Source organism: Balaenoptera borealis (assembly GCF_965194805.1).
Source record: "Balaenoptera borealis genome assembly, chromosome: 4".
Taxonomy (NCBI): Eukaryota; Metazoa; Chordata; class Mammalia; order Artiodactyla; family Balaenopteridae; genus Balaenoptera; species Balaenoptera borealis.
In genome coordinates, this window is record NC_138861.1 from 54,062,510 (window position 1) to 54,084,998 (window position 22,489).

The 22,489-nt window shown below is 38.2% G+C and overlaps 1 protein-coding gene and 1 pseudogene across 3 annotated transcripts in view; both read left to right on the plus strand.

The window, feature by feature from the left end:
- Nucleotides 1-22,489, plus strand: part of PRKG2 (protein kinase cGMP-dependent 2) — a 95,113-nt gene that overhangs the window by 68,405 nt on the left and 4,219 nt on the right. For both annotated transcript variants that reach the window (XM_082389341.1, XM_082389340.1), the window contains exons 15-17: nucleotides 10,647-10,810; nucleotides 14,073-14,195; nucleotides 15,189-15,251. In XM_082389341.1, the coding sequence (XP_082245467.1) occupies nucleotides 10,647-10,810; nucleotides 14,073-14,195; nucleotides 15,189-15,251 (350 nt within the window). The remainder of the gene's footprint in view (nucleotides 1-10,646; nucleotides 10,811-14,072; nucleotides 14,196-15,188; nucleotides 15,252-22,489) is intronic.
- LOC309627469 (small ribosomal subunit protein uS13 pseudogene) lies at nucleotides 1,867-2,412 on the plus strand (annotated as a pseudogene). The gene has a single exon. The product of its transcript is annotated as a small ribosomal subunit protein uS13 pseudogene (transcript).

Below are 22,489 nucleotides of genomic sequence, written 5' to 3' on the forward strand. Positions count from 1 at the left end.
ATGACTAAATGGTAAAATACACTGTGTTCATAAATCATATAACTCAGTATTTCATAAGATGTTCAGCCTCGTCCAGTTGATCTACAGATTTAAGGCCATTGCAATAAAAATTGGAGCAGCCATTTTTAGAAACTGAGATGTTTATTCTAAAATAAACACAGAAATGCAGTTTAGAAGAGTCAATAACCACTTTGAAAAAAAAAGAACAAAATTGAGGAATTTACAATATCTGATGTCAGACTCACTATAAAGCTACAGTAATCAAGGCAGTGTGATAATGGTGTAAGGACAAATTACTTAATCTAACAGAATAAAGTCCAGAAATAGACATACACAGTCAACTGATTTTTAGAAAAAATGGAAAGGCTAGTCTTCTCAACAGGTATTGCTGAAACAATTGGAAATATGTGGCCAAAAAAAGGAACATGACTCCCACCCCACACCATATAAAAAAATTAATTCAAGATGGATCATGGACCTATAAAGCACCCAGAAGTAAGCATAGAGTAATAGCTTCACAACATGGGCTAGGCAGAGATATCTTAGAACACAAGTAGTAGTAAGCTTGAAAAGTTCAGGCTACTATAGCAAAAATACTATAGACTGGGTGGCTTAAACAACAATTTATTTAGTTCTAGAAGCTGGAAAGTTCAAGGTCAAGGTGCTGGCTGATCTGGTGTCTGGTCAGGGCCAACTTCCTGGCTTATAGAGAGCTGTCTCCTCTTTTCTTCACATGGGAGAGAGACACAGAGAGAGACACACACACAGAGGGCTCTCAACTATCTCTTCTTATAAGGGTACTAATTCTATCATGGGGGTTTCACCCTCATGACCTAATTATCTCCCAAAGGCTTTACCGCCAAATTCCATCACACTAGGGATTAGGGTTTCAACATATAAATTTGGGGAGGGGAGATACAAACATGCAGTCCACAATAATTGGACTTCATCAAAATTAAAACATTCTCATCATCAAAATATACTGTTAAGAAAATGAATAGTCATGTCATAAACTGGTAGAAAATATTTGCAATATATCATTACATGACAAAGGACTTGTGTCCAGAAATATATAAAGAACTCAATAATAAAAGACAAACAACCCAGTTTTTAAAAATGATCAAAGATCTTGAAAAATCACTTTACAAGAGAAGACATAGGCATGATCAATAGACAATATCAATAGTCATTAGGAAGCACAAATAAAAACCACAAAGATGTGACATTTCACACCCACTAGAGTGACTATAATTTAAAAGATTGACAATACCAAGTGTTGGTGAGGAAATTTTCCTAAATTTCGAGTGGGAAAGCAAAATTATAAACTGTTTGAAGAATAATTTGTCAGTTTCTCATAGAGTCAAACATACCCCTATTCTACGACAAGAAATTCCACTCCTTAGTAGAAATTCCACTCCTTGTTATTTATCCAGGAAAATTGAAAACATGTTTTCAAAATTCTTGGACAAGAATCTTCATAACAACTTTTTCCTGAAAGCCCCGAAATCAGAAAGAGCCCAAATACCCATCATCAATTCAATGTATAAACATATAGTAGTATATTCATCAATGGAACTCTCCTCAACAGTATAAAGCAATGAATTACTACAGGCAACAACATGAATGAAGTTTAAAAACTATGTGGAGCAAAAGGAAGACAGACACAGAAGACTATCCCTCTTTATGATTACATCTATTGTACAATAGATGGTAGAAATTAATGCAATGGTTGCCTCTGGGAGGAGAATTCGACTGGAAAGGGTCATGAGGGAACTTTCTGAGATAATCCAAGTGTCTGTCTCTTGACTATATATGGTGGTTGTGGTTACATGAGTATAATGTGCATCAAAATTCAATGAACCTCTTCCACTGGAGGCCTACACGCCGCCGCTGGGGCCGCCGCCATGTCTCTAGTAATCCCCGAGAAGTTCCAGCACATTTTGTGAGTACTCAACACCAACATTGATGGGCGGCGGAAAATTGCCTTCGCCATTACTGCAATTAAGGGTGTGGGGCGAAGATATGCTCATGTGGTGTTGAGGAAAGCAGACATCGACCTCACCAAGAGGGCAGGAGAGCTCACTGAGGATGAGGTGGAACGTGTGATCACCATTATGCAGAATCCACGCCAATACAAGATCCCAGACTGGTTCTTAAACAGACAGAAGGACATGAAGGATGGAAAATACAGCCAGGTCCTGGCCAACGGTCTGGACAACAAGCTCCGTGAAGACCTGGAGCGACTGAAGAAGATTAGGGCCCACCGAGGGCTACGCCACTTCTGGGGACTTCGTGTACGAGGCCAACACACCAAGACCACAGGCCGCCGTGGCCGCACCGTGGGCGTGTCCAAGAAGAAATAAATTTGTGGGCATTGTCTGTTAATAAATAGTTTATACAGTTAAAAAAAAATTCAATGAACTGTACACCAAAAATCTGTGCATTGTATTGCTTATAAATTATACATCAATTTGAAAAATGTGATGGAAAAGTTAAATAGTGGATGATTCACAAGTGAACAGAAAAATCAGTGACAACAAGAAAACTGGTGTTTTCATCTTCCTTTATCATTTCTTGGCAATATCAGTGAGAGGTCAGATATCTAAGGACAACAATAAGGAAAGGCTTTTTTCCCCTCAGCAAAGAATAACCAGCAAAAGCCTGGAAAAAAGACCTAAGGAGGAGAAAGGTCTGCATTTGGAAAGTGTCTCTCTAGAGGCTATAGGGGGTTGCTCTTTAGTGATAATTACAGAAGATGCGTTTGTAGTGAGGGATGAAGACTTGATTCTACTCTTCTTCCCCGATTCATGATCGAGAGTGCCAGACTGGTTCAGTCCCACGTGGAGCCCAGCTGGTCTAAGCCGTCTCCATCAGGAAACATATTAGGTGGAGATGAAGCATTAGCAGATACTACTAAAGGACGATGGATAGTCTCACATTACCACCTCTCATCTGCCCATCCAATAATTTCCTAAATTTTTCTTCACTTTCAAGGCCAGGGAGAGCTGATGAAGGCAGTCATGGTTATGCGTCCTCCTTCTGATTATCATGAATGAATCTGGGGTGATATTAAGATGTAGGACAGTACTTAAAGAGTTAAAAACTGACCTTGTTCTCAACCCAAGCAGAATTTATATAGTAGCTAGCCTTCTTGGGGTTGCACAGGAGAAAACTTGGTTGTAATCCAGTAAATCTCAGCTGTCACTCATCAATAAATGTTCTATATGACTGTGCTATTAATTCATGTGAGCAATACACCTCATGTGATAACAGAACACCTTAATCTTACATTGAGTACTGTATAAGAAAATACATTAATTGTTGATATTATTGCCTGCTTCTTTATGATCTCTGTGCCCTTCTGTGCTGATAGCCCCATAATGGCGGCAACTGTGCTATGGTATTTATTGCTGGACGTAACACACTGCTTAGCACAGAAGAATGAATGAAAGGTCGATGAGGGGACTTCCCTGGTGGTCCAGTGGATAAAACTTTGTGCCCCCAATGCAGGGGGTGCGGGTTCGATCCTTGGTCGGAGACCTAAGATCCCATATGCTGCACAGCACAGCCAAAAAATAAATAAATAAAAAATATAAAATGACTGAATAAGCAATTTGTTAAAAAAAAAAAAAGTCATTGAGGTCACTTCCTCTTCGCTCCCAAAATATTTAGGAACATAAAGGTTTTGTTCAGTGACATCAAAGTATGTAAGGTAGAAATCAATAACAAAATTTAAAAAACAGGACTCCAATAAAGATGTTAAAAAAAAAAAAGAACAGTACAGCTGACTTAAAAATTGCTTCAAAATTTAAAAGGCTAGATCTCATGTTAAGTGTTCTTACCATAATAAAATTTTAAAAATTTAAAGTAAAAAAATAAATAAATAAAAAACAGGAAGAAATCACTAAAAATTTTTGAATTCATCTCATTGGAATTTAAAGGATATTTCAAAATAACTCAAGGATCAACGAAGAAGAAATTTTAATGAATATTATAAAACAGAGTTGCACAGTAGAGAATACTACATACCAACACATGTGGGTTGCAACTAAAATGATAGTGAGAATAATGTTTATAGCTTTTAATGTTTCAACTAGGAAATAAAGAGTACCAAAAATTAATAAGTATTCAACTTAAGAATATGGAAAAGGGGGAAAAAACAAAGAAAAAGAAGGAAAAAATAAAGTTAAGAACATGAATTAATAAAATATAAAAGGATATGAAGTCAGGATGTTTTGAAAAACTAATAAAGCTAACAAACTGTGAAAATATTGATCAAAAGAAAAAGAGAAGCGGTACAGATAAATGCTATAATGAGTGAACACAACTACAGCTATAGTAGAGAGTTACATGATTAGAAAGTATTTGGGCAACTCTACTACTACATATAATATAGTATATAGTATATTATATATATAAATGGTTGGGCTTGGGTGAGAGCTCTCTTCCTGGTTTGCAGGAGGTTCAGTATTTTATAGGAGGTTCTACCCAATGCAGAAAGATATAGATATAGATAAAATTAAAAGAAACATTGGAACATAAACAACAAAACCTATTTTCCCATGTGATACGATTAACTCTATAGAAATCCAGAATGTAACAGCAAATTATTAGAATTTACTAGAGAGTTCAGTATGGTTGCTGGATGTAAGGTTAAATACCAGAAACATAGTTGATAAATAGGAATACAACTGCTATTTACAAAAAGCATAAAAATATAATCTATATATTTATATAATATAAATATATTGTATCTAGGAATAAATCTGGCAAAAATATGTGAAAGCTTTATTGAGAAACTTATACAAATTTATAGAAAGACATTAAAAAGACCTAAATTAGTAGGTTCATTCTCATTTCTTTTGGGCACAGAGCCAGCAAACTTACCCCAGCCTTCTTTGTGGCTAGTTGTGACCATGTGACACAGTTCTAGCTCGTGAAATGTGAGGTGACATGCTTTGCACCACTGTCAGACCTGGGCTGATGGTGATCTGTGCAGCTGATTTCTATGCAGTCTTTCTGGCTTGTGGCCGATGAACACAGCCGATTTGAAGTCGGCAGAACCCTAAGATGGAAGGATCCTGCGTCCCTGAACCACTGCTTGGAGGAGATTTCCCTGCTGCTCGGGAAAACCCATTATGTGAGGAAGAAGTAAATTAATGGAGAGTGTAAGCTTCTGTACTTTCTTGGATATCTTTGTTGCAGTAGCTAGCATTACTCTAACTCAGAAAAATGTATTAGGCTTAAAAATAGGAAGACTCAACATCCTAAAGGTATCGATACTTTGCAAAATGATCTGCAGATTTGATCCACTTCCAGTGGAATTCCAGCAGATCTTTCCATGAAGCTTGGCAAGCTGATTCTAAAGTTTATACAGACTGACCAAAGGCCAAGAATAGCCAAGACATTTCTGAGGGCAAACAAGAACATGGGAGGGAACTCTCTCAGATATCAGAACTAATTATAATGCTATAGCTCAAAATAATTGCCAATGGGAGGTTGCAAATTAAAACCACAGTGATTTAATACTTATAGATGGCAAAAAATAAAAGTTGATGTCACTAAAGGATGGTGAAGATGTAGAACAATAGGAACTCTTTACCACTGCTGTTGGTGAAGGGGTTGGTAATATAGGACCTAAGGAAAATAATTTGACAATAAGCAGTGAAGTTGAACATACCATGTCTTTGACCCAGAAATTCTACCTTCTTACACATGTCCAGTAGGCAAGATGGGAAATGATGTTAATAGAAGCTTTTTGTGTGATAACACGCTATTGGATAGAAGACAAATTTCCATCAACGGCGTAACGGACAAAAACTTTACACCAATTACAGCGTGTTCTTTCAGTGGTGTATGATACAGCAATGTAAATGTACTGCAAAATGGATTAAATTCAAAAATACGATTTTAAGTGAAAAAAGGCACTTTGCCCAAGAATAGATAAGATTTATCTAAAAATTTTAAAAATGAGAACTATATATCATTTAAGGATATTATTAGATATGTGGGAAAATTAGAAATGAAGGCAAGCAAATGCTAAACACAAAAAGTCAGGGTAATGGTGACCTCTTGGCAAGGGGTAGAAGGACAGTGTGGAAGGAGCACAGAGGGCTTCTGCATTGGTTCTAATTATTAAACTGGTGGTGGGTACTGGGGTGTTTTTATTCTCATACTTTATAACTTGCATGTATGTCACATTATTTTATATGTGTCAAGTTTTCTTCACTTGGAAAATAAAAGTAATCATTGACTCTAACTATATTCTTTTTGACAGACTGTTATTAGCTGTACTTATTAAGTGACAATTAAACTTTTCCCACTAACATGCTTTTTCTGTTGCTCCTTTTCCCTTAAAAATCTACTTACTAATGAATTTACCTATAATGCGAAGGTTCCTATGGAACCTGGTTTCAGTCTCATCTTAAGTCTCCATGACCTTGCTAGACTTTAATTTTGTCATCTTTAACATTGAGATATAGTCCCTAACTCATAAAGTTGTTGTGAAGATTATACATATACATCTTATTGAAACGGATGTTAGCAGTTATGTCTTCATTCAGATTATTTCATCAAACACATGTTGACCATCTGCTGTGCTACAAATGCTGTAGGGGGTACAAAATGAATAGGATGTAATGCCTCTCCTCCAGGAGCTGGATTTATTCACACACAACTAGACAGTGCTGCTGTAGGGGAGGCCATTGTGGAATAGAAACTGTTAAAGAACCTCATAAGAGAAAGGAATTGGTTCTGTAAATTCAAGGGAGGCTTCAAGGAGGCGGCGGCCTGTGAGTTGAGCCCCCGACGATCTGATTTTTTTTGTTTGCTCTCGTGTATGCAAAGCCTCCCCATCATCGTTCCTACTTTCCACTAAACACTCTAAGTATTTCAAGTGAGTCACCACAGTTCCCTAAAGAATGGGGTGTGGCTGTGAAGGCCTCATCCGTTCCATACCTTTGCCTCTCTCACTTGCTCTTGCCTCCAGTGGAAGCCATCCACAGTTGTCCGTTTTAGTAGATGGACCTTAGTATCACAGGGACATGAAATCCTCCTTAGTTGTTGGTGGATAGGATAAATAGATTCCACTTTACCTTTGTCTAGACTTGGGCAAAGTAAAGGCCCTAAAAATGCCACATAAATATTTTTTTTGGAAATGTTATGTCTCTGTGAATCATCTGGCTTAACTAGACTGGTCATTTTGTATCCTTTTTTTATGTGACCGAGAGAACCAGTAGCTGACAAATTTACTGACCCAGAGAGAAACTTCTGGGAAAAAGCTAATACTTACTGGATACCAGCTCCAGCAAGCCACAGTGCTAATTTTTCTTTCTGAATGAACCAATCATTGCTTCAGATATAGAAGCATCTTATAACCTTCTGGTTTGTTAAAATCTTTGGAGACAATGTTTTTAAGCTTTCAGCATAGTGTAAGCTGTCTTTCATAATGGGAATTTAATAGAGACAAAGGAAAACCTGTGTGCAGCTTCTCCAGAGATTCTTCTTGAAAGCTCAGTTCTGCTAGGAAAAAAACATTTTTAAAGGAAGGTGTCTATTTTCTTATCTTCTAGAATGAGCCCTTTGAAACATTAGTCAGGCCATGCATACCCCTTCTCTTCATCCTCCAGTGGCCTCCTAGAAAACAAATCTGAAACTCTTTCTGTGGTTTACTAGAACACTCCACAATCTGCCCTCACTCCCTGCCACTTCCCCTCACACACTATGGCCCAGACACAGTGGCCTTCTTGCCAATCCTTGATCTTCACCTCGCATGTTCCCGAAGGTTAGGGCCTTTGTGCTAGCTCTTTATCTGTCAGAATCATCCTTGCTCAGATTTTTACAAAGCTCTCATTCTTATTTCATGCAGATTTCTGCTCCAGTCTGCTCAAATGCTACCTCCTCAGAGAGACTTTTCTGATCACCCCCATTTAAAGTATAATTCCTATTGATTTCAGTACCTAACTGCTGTATGTTTCTCCATTGCATATATCACTATCTGGCAATATTACATATGCTATGATATATTTTTTGATTTTTTTATTGAAGTATAGTTGATTTACAATGTTGTGTTACTTTCAGGTGTACAACAAAGTCATTCAGTTATATATATACATAGGTATACATGTATATATACACACACACACATATATATACATTCTTTTCCCCTATGGGTTATTACAAAATATCGAGTATAGTTCCCTGTGCTACACAGTAGGTCCTTGTTGGTTATATGATATTATATTTTTTATGCATGTTCTCCTCTTTCTCTTAAATGTAAGCTCTAAGAAGACTGGGGGCTTTATCTGTATCCTGGTGCTTGGTACATAATGGTTTTCAATAAATATTCATTGAATGAACAAAGGAAAGAACTTACATTTCTATTGACTAGAAGATAAAGGGTTAAAGAAAAGATTGAGGCTTCGTGGTGGTATCCATGCTGGTACAAGACAGAGGTAGTGTGAATTTTTATAGAAAATACACAGAATTTCACATCAGAAGATCTGGGACCTTCTATATTTGGCACATGACTTTGAATAGGTCTGAGCATCAATTTCCTCCAACCAAATGGATTAGACTAAAGTTGATAAGATCAAAGGAGATAAAAAAGGAAGTAGTAAGTTTTCATAAATCTTAAAATCTTAATATAATTATTGCCATCTCTTTGGGTCAATATGTAAATACAAAAGCAAAATCAGGTACTCAAATTAAAATTTCTTACTTTCAGAACTAGAAAAGCTCTCCTAAACATCTAATGAACTTCCAGTCATCCTTACATGGAAAACTTAAGTGCAGTTTAAAAAATGAGTTGAGGGGGCTTCCCTGGTGGCGCAGTGGTTGGGAATCTGCCTGCCAATGCAGGGGACACGGGTTCGAGCCCTGATCTGGGAAGATCCCACATGCCGCGGAGCGGCTGGGCCTGTGAGCCACAACTGCTGAGCCTGTGTGTCTGGAGCCTGTGCTCCGCAACAAGAGAGGCCGCGGTAGTGAGAGGCCCGCGCACCGCGATGAAGAGTGGCCCCCGCTTGCCACAGCTGGAGAAGGCCCTCGCATAGAAACGAAGACCCAACACAGCCAAAAAAATAAATAAATAAAAAGTCAGGAGCTCTTTAAAAAAAAAAAAATGAGTTGAAAGGCTGTTACAGAACAACAAAATATAATATTTCCATACGTGCATGGATGCAAATGCAATTATAAGCATTGCTTTCTTGTCTCTTAAATTTCAGTCTTTATAAAATTAGCTAAGATTTTCATATTGGTTCTTTATCTGAGGAATAAGTAGATATGCTAATTTCAGCTAGTTACAAATTTTAATTTCATAATATTCCCAGCCATCTCTTAGGTACAATCTTCGCGAGTCATTCTGTGTAGATAAAAGAAAAGAGTAAAAGCCCGCTTCAAATTAGGTTGTTTAAATTCCCTTTTTTCTAATAAGGATATCCTTGCTGTTATGTGATAAATACCAAAAAGCCTTAGTAAAAAGGTAAATTTCTAAGAGATTTTTAAACATGACAAATATTTTAAATATTAATATTTGAATAAATAAACGAGGGCTGGATTTTATAGTTCACTGATTCATATTTTTTTAAGTGAGGGCCTATTTTGGTGTGTTAACCTGATTTATTTAATTTTTTTAGCCAAGATTATTGCCATATTATTGAGATAGTCCATGTTTAATGAATCTATTAAAATGTGCATGTTGAAGCCCAGCGATAATTTATGTGTCTGTTTACTTGAGGGAGGTGGAGGGTGGTTTCACTAAAATAATATCTTTATGTATTGGAGATGAAAAGTACATGCTAAATCACCCCTGTGGAAGGAAACCAACTGTTTGTTTTGCAGGGCAGGACTTCAGTCATATACACTGCCTCGATTTAATGAGCGGGTCTTCTGTTGCTCCAGCTTTCTTTCCTGTCTTTATTCAGTGCACGGAGTTCATTGAATAGAGTCTCAGAGAAGTGGAAGGGCCTATCCTGAAAAGACAGAAGAGGGTAGCACCCATTCATCACGCTGGGAGGGTTCCTAATCCTCAGTCAGTGCTGAGCTCAGATGTCACTTCTTAATGACGTCTTTCCCCACCATCTTCTCCCTAATGTTCCAGAAGTCTATGTCTTTTGGCTCTTTGAGTTTATACTTTGCATAATCTTCTACTATATCCTGTCTCACATGGCAGTTTTTTAATCACATCTGTTTAAGTATTCCCAGTACTCTGAGCTTCTCCTAGTCAACACTGTATCTGTAGCGAAGCTCAAAGGGCACAAGGGTCTATCACTTCCCCCTTCTCTATCACTTCCCCCTTCTCTCTTCTTGCCAATGAATACCACTATTGATTTGCAAGTTACTTGTCTGCTTGCCCTGAGCTTCACCTTGGTTGTAAGGGTCTCTCCTTGCTAAACCATCCCTCTCGTCCTCTAAGGGTCGTGGGCGTAGAGGTGTGTGCATGGAATTTTCTCCAATGTAACGAGATTTACACTTGGCCCTGCAAAAGAATAAATGAGAGGGTCAGTGGAGCATCTGTGTGTGTGTGTGTGTGTGTGTGGTGTGAAGGGGAGGGTGGAGGTGTTGAAGGAAGATTGAAGAAGTTAGAGGAAGACTTAAAGAAGAACGTGAGTTTTACGGTCTCTGAAAATTTCTTTGATCTTTTCCAGGTTGACTTTGGATTCGCTAAGAAAATAGGATCTGGACAGAAAACATGGACGTTCTGTGGAACTCCCGAGTACGTAGCTCCTGAAGTCATTCTCAACAAAGGACATGACTTCAGTGTGGATTTTTGGTCCCTGGGAATTCTAGTGTATGAACTCCTCACGGGCAAGTAAGTACCTTGTGTTTAGTCTCTTCTTTAGAGAAGAGCAAAAATAACTTACTCATGATAAAAAAATATATGATTTAAGAACTTAACATTTTGAAAGTGTTTTTGATTAAGCATGATACCTTTTCCTCTTCACATTATATCATTTATAACATGCTTGCTAGCTTGTAACATGGTGAAAAGATTCAGGAAGGTGCAGGAAAGGAGTACAAAATTGCTATGGTTTACCTAGAATGGCAAGGTCTGTTATTATAGATAATATATCAAGTGTGTGAAGGTTTAGGGAATCCATCATAAAAATAAGAAAGGAAATTGAAGTTGTGGGCTGTTATTATTTCCTCATTTTTTTTTTGTAGTCGAGAAAATAGCAATCATAGTTCCATTAAATCCATTGATCAATTAAATTTAGCCGTGTTCTTCCATCTTCCCAATAAATCATTAACCAGAAATGCTGAAAGAAGGCAACATTGCTGGATTTAAATTTTAATCCCCTTGTCAACTGCTTTCTAGAGGTGCTAATGAACAGAGACAAGACACAGCAGGGGTTTTACAAGTTAAAATTGGTTTGCCATTCCTGAAGCGATTAAAGGGCTGTATTAATGAATCCAGGATCCCAAATATTCAACCTGCCTGCACACACATACACACTTATACACACACATGCACACACACATATTACCTCATATCTGTAAAGCCCTTGACAGCTTACAAAGCACTTACATGTGTATTATCTAATTTCATTTTCACAAGCTTGTATGGAAGTTAAAGCAGGAATTGTTTATTATCTTATGATATACATTTGTATTATGATTATTTTATGATTTAAATCTTATAGATTAGAAAACTGGGTCAGAGAGCTACTTGCCTAAGATCAAGGATTTAATCTCAGGTCTTCTGACTCTAAATATGACACACTTTTCATTAAACACGTGTGCCTTATACATAAGAGTTTTTAATATAATGCATGGCTGTACACACAATATTCAGATCAGGTAGTTTTCTTTCCAGTTTTCTACCTCCATTTCTCATTAACGGATTTGGTCATTCTTTTAAGCCTTTACAACCAAATATTCTCAGTCTTGATGTCAGGGAGGATTTGCATTTGAAATGGCATAAAAAATGCTGGAATAAGCCCAGTGACGGGGATTCCAGTCTCAACACCTGCGTTACAAAAGGAGAGCTTTGTAGAATCTTCTTGAACTTTTTACACTGCAGATTTCAAAGTTGGGTTACCCATGGCTCCATTCTTTTTCCTTGTCCACATGAAAGATTATTTGATATTATCTGTAATCATTTTCAAATACTCATTGCTTAAGATTTTGAAGTGAAAAAGAGAAAAATTTCCAGGTAGTCATTCAGAGATAAAGTTGCTTAAGGTCTCAGGACACAAGGATTTCTATTTCAAGAGTTTGTTTCCTCATCCCTGGAAAATTTGTCAGCTGCATTTCTAAGAGATTCATGATGGCTCTTGTAGGTAACTGGAGAATATGCATTTCAGTCTTCGTCAGCTGGAATAAATTGTCACAAGAAGTAGGGAAATAAAGTGAGGGAATAAGGAAGGGGAAAAAAATCCTCAATAACTTGGAGTTGCTGAAGTGGCCTTGAGTTGTCATGAAGAAGGTGCGAAATTGCTGTTATAAAGGCTTTCGGGGTAGGGTGTGAGAAGAGTTCATTTTAAATGCCCTAAAGTCAGGAGGTAAAACAAAAGAACTAAAAAACCAAACCAAAACAAAACACGGCCAACTTGTAAATATATAAATAAGTTGAAGGAATTGTGGCAATGGTTTCTGTTTTCTACCTCATTTTCTTTTCAAGTGAAACATAGATCATTGAAAAGTTGGTGCACCGAACTTGTTTCAGGTTCATTACCAAGAGTGGGAACTCTCGGTATCCAAAGGTCTCAAGAGTGACCAAGATAGAACAGACTCATTCATGAAAATCATCTTTAATTTTCAAAAATTAAATGACACAATAGAATAGGTATGAAAGTGTTTTTAAAAGCAGAGTTCATGCATGAACATGTTATCCAAATCCAGTGGTTAATTTCCAGTACTTTCTTACTCATCTTAGCAACAGTTGCCTTGAAATTCTCTCTTTGTGGTTTCTAGGACCTCCCTTTCTCTCATTTCTCTTCCCATGCTAGAGGCTCCAGCTCAGCGTCTGTTGCTGGATTCTTCTTGTCATTCCTGACCTTCTTCAGTGGTCATCGGGCCACTTCAGTCCTTGACCTCTTTCCTGCCCACTCACTCCTTGGGTGATAACATCAAGCCCCATGGTCCGTAGATACTGTCTGATGACTCCCCGGAATCATATCTCCAGCCCTAACCTCCTCCCTGCATGTCAGACTCATAAATGCACCTGTCTGCTTAGCACCTCTATTTGGATGTTCAAGATGCAACTTGATTCTCTTCCTCTGAACCTGCGCACTCCCAGCCTAATCTCCACACCAGTCTTAGTAAACAGTAGTTCCGTTCCATAGGTCAAAACACTTCAGCATCATTCTTGAATCCTTTCTTTCTCCTGCGTACCACATTCATCCCAGTAGCAAATCCTGTTGACTTTATGCCATCGAAATAATCCAGAATCCCACCATTTCTCACCACCTTCACCAATACCGTTCGAGTCCAGGCTACCAGGCCTGCCTTCCCCCCACCGCTAGTACCATCACAGTTTATTTTCAACACATTTTTAAAAAGCTTAGTCTGGCTTCGGTAGATTAGATCACCTGACCTGAGCGTATCCCCAGGTCCTTCCTATAGCCCGCTAGATCGAGATGACCATCCTGCCCTCACGTCTTATACTCTCTCCTGCTTACTCACTCCACCAGCAGTACTGCCCTCCTTTCTGTTCCAAGAACAACCCATGTCCACTCCTGACTCCTGGTCTTTGTACTTGCTGTCTTGGAATCCCTTGCCTCTGTGGCTCATTCACTCCCACCTCTGCTCAACTGTCAACATATGAGAGATGCTTTTCCTATCCACTGTGTCTAAAAAAAACACACCTCCTCTCTCTCACTCTCTGTCCTCCCCTTTATTTTTCTTTTTAGTGATTATCACCACTTGATAGATTACCTCTGTGTGTATGTGTGTGCGTGTGTGTGTGTGTGTATTTTGTTAAGTGATATGAAATTATTTTCTAGCATGTATCCAGATTTGCTATAAAACAACTCATGAGAGGGAGGGAGGGAGGGAAAAAAAGAAAAGGAATCTAGTTGTAAATGTGTCTCAGATGCTGGTCCTAGTGTCCTATTTTGGCTTTTCTCTAGCCCACCCTTTTCTGGGATTGACCAAATGATGACCTACAATTTGATTCTCAAAGGAATTGAAAAAATGGATTTTCCCAGAAAGATAACCAGACGACCTGAGGATTTGATTCGGAGGCTTTGCAGGTGAGAATGACTATTAAAAACCCCTTGTTCTTGGGGGAAGATGTGAAGGCTTCTCATTTCTGCTGCCACACATTTTAAAGTTAGGTGTATATTTACTTTTTGTACTTTTCTATGTAGTTAAATTATATTTAATGAAAATCATTTTCTATTTTGCTGTCTGTGCTAGAAGTTTGAGTTTCCTTCATGTAATACACAGTACCTACTTACAGTTTAAAAGAGATCCAGATTGTTCAGGTTATCTTTAAGAATCATCTTTGTCTGTTAGAGGAAAATAGAACCACAAAACTTAGCTTAATAAAGGAGTAGTTTACAGCCGTGTTATTTTGAGAGAAAATTAATGGCGATGATAAAGTATTACTGTATGTCCTCTTTCAATCTTCATTAAAAAAAAAGTACTCCTATTTTAAATTACTCCAAATTTCTACTTACCACTAAAAATAATTTATTGGAGAACAGAAGACTTCTAGAATTTTGTTTAAGCTTCATTTTGTCACAGTTTTCTTGCACACTTAAACTTTTTAAAAAGCTTTAAAATTTAGTAAATTTAGAACATGAAACCTGGCTGTGAGTTGCCCACAGAAATTTCTGCATGCTTCTAAAATTTCAGCTCTGTTATAAATGATTCTCTAAAGCTTTCCCTGGTTTCCTTAGCAGACTTGGTAAGGTGGCATCCTCCTGTTCTTTTAAGCATTTATTCATAGCTCATTTAAAGCACTGGGAGATACCTATATCTATATATATCCATATGTATATACCTATATCTATATACTGGGATATATAGATATTGAATACATATATTCATATTCCTGACTGTAATTTGACTGTGGCTCCCCCAGAGAGGGCATGTGTTTTCCATTTCCTTATACTCAGATGTGCCTGGTCTATGAATATTGTTGACAAAATGAATGAACGAATAAAGAAAAATTGTTAAATTTTAATGTAAAATTCACTTAAACATAATTATTATAAATTGACTTAAAATTTTTATTTTAGGCAAAATCCAACAGAAAGACTAGGAAATCTGAAGAATGGAATCAATGACATTAAGAAACACAGGTACATAGTTACTTCTCTGCCCAGAAAAATCTAGAAATTTATTTTTAGAGTGTGGTAATCTTGAAGCTTCTCTCAGTCTATAAAGATCCCTACACAGATGCTCAAGTTTTCCTTTTTGGTGCTTTATTTTTAATTTGTGTTTTACTAGCTGCGATGAAGTTATAAAACAAATTACAAAATCACATATTACGTTATAGCAACTTAGCTTTTTATCTGCTGCAATCTGCATTATTATTTTTTAATATTAACTTGGATTCTATAAAGGAATCAAGTTCTAATTTTGACGTTTGATTTACAATTAAAGTAGGATAGTTATTGTTCTCAATATCCTAGAGAATGGGTCAGCTAAACCAACTGTTAAATAGTATTCTATTTCAGTTTTAATTAATATTATATATTTATTTTAAATATAATTTTCCTTTGACCAGCTCTCCACATTTTGAAGCTTCCTATCATATTTTACTTCTGGGGTAAAGTACATTGATTTCCACAAAACCTCAAACAGTGTTTTATCCTTAGGCAATAATCTAACAAGCACCTTCTTCAGGTCTGTGAATTTCTAAAGCTGGTCTTTAAAACCATCACTAACTTCCATAATATAAACTCTCTGATTTGGTTCCATATGTGGAAGTTCAGGCCTTGGAGTTTTTTTTTTTTTTTAAATCTATGCCTAGCTAAATCCCGCAACCCTTGAGATGTTTTGATTTTGCTTATAATTTACAGAAGTGAAACATCACCTATTGATAGTACAAAAAATAAATTTGAGAATTTCATTACTGAAAACCTTTGAGCACACTGCTGTGTTCACGTTCAGAAAGAAAAACACCTCTCAACATTTTATTCCTCTCTGGATATTTTTACTGAAGAATTAGGGGCACATCAACACTGTGAAAATAAAGGGAGAAATGCTGCTGAATAGAAACACTATTCGTTTTTCTGAACAGTAGTGGTGCAGCTCAAAAAAAAAAAGAAAAAAAAAAAATCCCCAAGCTGCCAGCCTGCTCTATCTATTCATGAACTTTCTTGAAATAAAGCCATGTATTCAACATTGTAAATTCATATCGGGCTCTGCCATAAGGATATATCAGGATGGGGATGGGGAAGCAGGGAGGGAGGAAGAGATGGAGACAGACAGACACATCTGTGGATTTCATAGACATCAAAATACGTATTTTATTGTTCTTTGTCATCTTTTGGATTGTCATTAGTGTAAAGCTCATTATTTGCCTTAGATTCCAATTTATCTCTCTTCCTACGTGCTGTTATCACAGTTTCTTTTCTCATGATAAAATGACACATAAACACACCATTCATATTGAACAAACAAGTGCCCAGTCAATTGAAGTCCCCCTTCCAATGTATTTCCTCTTTTATCTCATTAAAGAAGCGTCTTCATGTTTGCTCTGGGGTAGTTGGGAAATAGAAGTGATATAATTGTTAACAGGTTCCCGTTTTATCTCTTACTTCTTATTTACCTGAGGCTCATTTAAATATAGCTGTCAAATTGTGATTAGATGTACATGCAAATTCATGCTAAAGGATTTTCTCACTTCAGCATGATAATAAAGAATTTTGAATTTCCTTCCCCATAGGGATTAATTTGCCCACTCTTCTTAACAGACAGGGTGTTCTTTGCCAAGTAGCTGAAGCATACAGCTGAAGCTGCTGTGTGTAGGGCAGAGTTCACTAATAAGATGTACCAGATTTACACAGTGCCTTCCGGTGAGCCCAGGGAGATCAAAAACATTATTTCATCTGATTTTCATAGTGCTTCTTAACATACAAAGATGGGGCACGGGGGTCTGAAAAATAGAACTCTCTTTGCTTTCAAATAGGAGTGTTATATAACCTTCCATAAGTCTCCAAGGCATATATAGCTTCACTACCCAGTATATCCTTGTAATGTTTTTTTAAAATAAACATTCTTTCTAAAATTTGCCATCAGATTTTCCCAGTCCTCTCTAAAAAAACATCTTTTTTCCTTGGAGAACCATTTACTTCAATTTTGTATTTAAAAACAATACAGTTAAATGTGGCATATTGTTATATGTTTGTCCAGTCTGTGTTAAATCACCTTTCTTAAAAATAGAGTTCCTCCCTCTCCTATTTATAAGTTAACTTATAAACTAGGTACCAATCATGTCTCCCGACACCTCTCTGAAAAGAGAGATAATATATTTGTAGGGTACAATTAAATCTTTCCTGCTAGGTAGAGGAGTAATTTGTTTCAGGTCTCTTAATGTTACCTTTAGTATTTCCAGTCTCTAGAATTTTACTCTCAAGAATAGCTACTACTCTTCTAAAAATGAAGAAGCAATTTATGTACAGTTGCTGCTAATATTTCTTTAGTGAATATTTTTCACACACGGCTGCATGCTGGCACTTGGATTACTTAAAATGTGGTTAGTGTCAAAAAGGCCAGGTGTTAAGTGAATAACCACTCATGTTAAGTAAATATTGCCATAAGTCAAATTGTAACAAGTACTCAGCAAGAAACGCATAGGCTCTTTGATTCAGTAGAGTAACAGTAATGATTTTTATTAATATTTATGGAGTAGCATCTGGGTAGAGAGCATTGTAAAATATGTGAAAAGGAATTGTGTCAGTCATCGGTGGCAAAAGAAAAGAATCCACAGAACTGTGTGCCTAGAAATCCCTAAAAGTGGAGCCTCGGTCTGTGCAAAGAAGGTGATGGGTGGATCAAGGAGAAGACTTCTGTGGTTTTGCAGCAAGGACAAGGGAAGTCATACATCTAGGATTGCTGTCTGACTCTCACTCTTTGCTTAGAGACTCAACAGTGTAGACCAAAATGGTACTTTGGGTTAAGAATGGCATCTGAAATGGAATGTACTAAAAGCCCGCCCTCTCTGTTTTTAGTACTTTTTTCTCTTGCTAAGCTTAGACTTGGAATGGGAAATCCAGTCAAGGAGTGACCCAAAACCAACTCCACGAGAGGGAGGAGATTGAAAAAGGTAGAAAAGGGTAACTTCGGATACGGTTGACAGACTGATGAGTACGAGGGTCTCCTAAAATCTCCCAGCCTTCATTCTCATACCTCCCACCACCACCCTGACCTATCAAGCCCCCCTGCGGTTATTCTTCACATAGCAGCCAGAATCGTCTTCTGAAAACATATTTAGATTGCATCACTTCCTTACAACTTTCTACTGGCTTCCCGATAAGCATAAAATCTTGATTCCTTGTTGTGTTCTACAAGACCCTATAGGATCTGGCCTCTGGCTGGTCCTCAGACATCATATTTTTCTCTCGTTTCCCCTCCACTCACCACACTTCAGCTCATTCCTATCACTTTCTTCCATTCAGAAGGTCATTGCCACAAATCTTCCCATGGCTTCTCCCTTCTCTTCCTTCTGGCCTCAATTCAAATATCACTTCTTCAGATAGCACCCTAGCTAAAAGCAGCACCTCCCAACCCATCATTGCCACAAATCTTCCCAGGGCTTCTCCCTTCTCTTCCTTCTGGCCTCAATTCAAATATCACTTCTTCAGATAGCACCCTAGCTAAAAGCAGCACCTCCCAACCCATCATTGCCACAAATCTTCCCATGGCTTCTCCCTTCTCTTCATTCTGGCCTCAATTCAAATATCACTTCTTCAGATAGCACCCTAGCTAAAAGCAGCACCTCCCAACCCACCCCTATGCCAGTCATCATTCACCATTTTATTCTCTTTTATCTTCCTAGTACTTATTAGTATATGAAATTAATGTAAATGTTCATATTGTTTACTTTTTTGTTTGATTACTTGTCACCTCCTGCCAATATAAAAATATCTTAAAAGCAGGGTCTTTGTTGTTTTTGTTGCCTGGGACCAAGTTGACTTTCCATAAATTTTTGTTGGCTGGCTGACCTGACCTCAGTGTCCCAAGAGAAAAGATCAGTGGATTTAAACAGATTATTCCAGGTTCTTTATAAGATTCTGAGAGACAGAGTACATTGTTTCTGTCTGAGAGGAGCAAGTCCTCCTCATTTCTGGTGTTGCATTTCCAGCTCACCAAGCCTGATACATATCCTAAAGACCAGATCAGTCCTTCCTTTTAGATTAATAGTTTGGAAGCAATAAATGAAAGAACTTCATCTGGCCATCAGCCTCATCTCATTACAGATAACTCATTAAAATACTTTTTATCTTGGAGCTTCTTATATACATTTCACCAAGAGCATCACCACCATGACAGTGTGATACTGTAAGACAACGATAGTTAGAGGTCCTATGTAAGGGTGTTCTCTTGTAGAATCATTCAGTTATTCAACAGACATTTATTGGAGCCCCTGTTTTGTGTCAAGTACTGTTGCAAGTGTTAGGGACACAGAAGGAAAGGAAGCAGACAAAAACCCCTCCCCTCATGGAGATTGCATTCTAGTTGGGGAGACAGAAAATAAAGAAAATAATTAAGTCAAGTGTATAGTAGGTATATTAGAAAGCAGTAAGTTATAAGGAGAGAAAATAAAGTATGGAATGAGGATGGGAAGTACGTGGGGGTGGGGATGGGGAGGGGTTGCCATGTTAGACTGGATGGCCAACGAAGGCCTCTCTAAGAAGATGACCTTCGAGAAAATACCTGATGGTGTTGAGGAAACAAACCATGTGGAAATCTGGGGAAAGGACAATTCAGCTACAGGGGCTCAAGTGCAAAGGTCTTGAAGTGGGAACATCCCAAGCTTGTTGGAAGAATGTTGAGGAGACAAAGGAGCAAGGGAGAGAGAAAGAGAAAAGTAGGGCAGTGGCAGGGTGGGGGAAGGGTGGTGGTGGAAAGGGTGATAAGGCCTGTGGGTTTTAATAAAGACATGGTAATGACTTTGCCTTTTACACTGAGTGAAATTGGAAGCATTGGACAGTTTTGAACAAAGGCATGATGTGAACAAAGGCTGCAATGGCTGATGGCTTCAGGCGGGCGACATTTAGTGTTTACTGGAATGGCAGGCAACAGTTTTTTTTGTCTGCAGTTGATACAGCGATTAGATTACTCTTTCAGGTTTTCCTCCAAACTTAAAATGTTGGAGGAAACATTTCCTCCAAATGACTTACATTTTAAATGATCACCCTTGCTGCTGGGCTGTTTCCCATGGACAAAAGCAGGAGGACCTGTTAGGATGTTATTATACTAATACAGGCAAGAAATAACTGTGGCTTGGCCCATGCTGGTAGAGTGGAGGTGTTGAGTATTGGCCAGGTTCTGAACACCAATGTATTTTGAACATAACAGACTAGATTTACATATGGACTGAGATAGGATGTGAGGGAAAGGATAACTCCAAAGTCTTTGGTTTGAGCAACTGGAAGAGTTGAGGGAAGTTTGTTGGAGAAAATTTGGAGCTTCAGTGTGGACCTGATACAGCTAGATGCCCGTTAGACATCCAGTGGGGAGATGGCGAATAGCACTTGTAGCTAGCAGCCTGTTAAGCAGTGTGTGTGTGTCTGTGTGTGTGTGTGTGTGTGTGTGTGTGTGTGTGTGTGTGTGTGTGTGTGTGTGTGTGTGGAGGAGGGCGGGGTGGTGGTGGAAATAGCAGTTTGGGAGTAATCAGTTTATACATGCTATTTAAAGCCACAAGAGTGAATGAGATTTCTTAGAAAGTGGGAGTAGTTGGAAGAAGAAGAGGTCCAAGGACTGAGCCCCAGAGCGTGCCAACTTTCTATGGAAATAGCAATGGAAAATGAGAGAAAGCATCCAAGATGGTAGGAAGAAAGCCAGGACAAGGGCATGTCTCTGCAGCCAAGTGAAGAAAGTGTTTCAGGAGGTGTGAGTGATGAACTGTGCTAAGAGTAAGATGAAAACTGAGAATTGAGGGAATTCGCTGGAGTGGAGAGGGTGAAGCCTGATTGTGGTGTGCCCAGGAGAAAATGGGTAGTGTCGACTGAAGAAAAACACACAACCCAGAAGTTGCAAGTTATGTTTTATTCGGAGACCTTACTGAGGACTATAGCCCAGGAGACAACCTCTCAGCTCTGAGGAACTGCTGCAAAGAGATAAAGGAGGAATCAGGATACATAAGAGTTTTTGCTTTAAAAAAAAAACATGTAGTAGAACATCGGAAGATTACTGCTGAAGTGGTGAGGGGCCATATAGGGGTAGGGGAGTAAGAGGTACAAACTATTAGGTATAGAATGAGCTATGAGGATATATTGTACAACACAAGAAATATAGCCAATATTTTGTAATAACTATAAATGGAGTGTAAGTTTTAAAAATTGTGCATCACTATATTGTACACCTGTAACTTACATACTGCTGTACAGCAACTGTACTTTAATTTTAAAAAGAAAAAGAAAAAAAATTTACCGCTAATCACAAATAAAAGACATCTCAAGTCGACGATTTTACTGCTTTTCTATATACGGGAAGATGCAAGAGTTTGGGCTCCTTGAAATTATCCCTTAGATACGCATCTTAACTATCTAGGGCCAGTATTCAGTTTTTCTCCATCCTGAATTCCCCATCAGGTGGCTGCAGTGGCTTATGGCTTCAGGGCAGGCAACATTTAGTGTTTACCGGAATGGCAGGCAACAGTTTTTTGTCCGCAGTTGATACAGTGTTTAGATTACTCTGTCAAGTTTTCCTCCAATGGAAAGAGAGAAATGGAGTGAGAGTTGGAGGGGAGTTCAGGTCAAGGGTGATTGCTTTGTGGTTGGAAGAATTTAAATGTTTCCATACTGATTCGAATGCCCCAGGAGAGACGATGTTAAAGATTCAGGAGAGAGGAGAATTTAAGGCGCATGTCTCAATAGAGAATGTCTACAAGATCAAATACACAACAGAGGAGCTGACCTTAGCGAGAAGCAAGGGAAGTTCATTCATGGTACAGGAGAGAAAGGAAACACACAGATGTGGGTACACAGGCAGGTTTGCTGGTGGAAAATTGTAGAAGTTCTCTTTTCTGCTCCTGGTTTCTTAGTGAAATAGGAAGTCAGGCCATCATTTGGGAGGGAAGATGGATAGGAGGTCTGAAAGTTTGAGGAGAGAGGACGAAGTATGGATTATGAGTCTAAGGGAGTGTGACGAGGGGAACAACGGGGAAATCTAGACTGACTCCTGGGCAGCATTAAAGGCCCCCCCGAGGGTAGTGGGCATGGATTTAATGTGAGAGACACACATGTGTGTGGGCATGGTTGAGTATTTTCCTCTGATCACTTGCAGCTGTACTGTTGCAGGCAGGGAGCAGGCAACAAAATGGGTGGACAGATAACTTGACATGCTAATAGTTTATCAGATAAGTAAT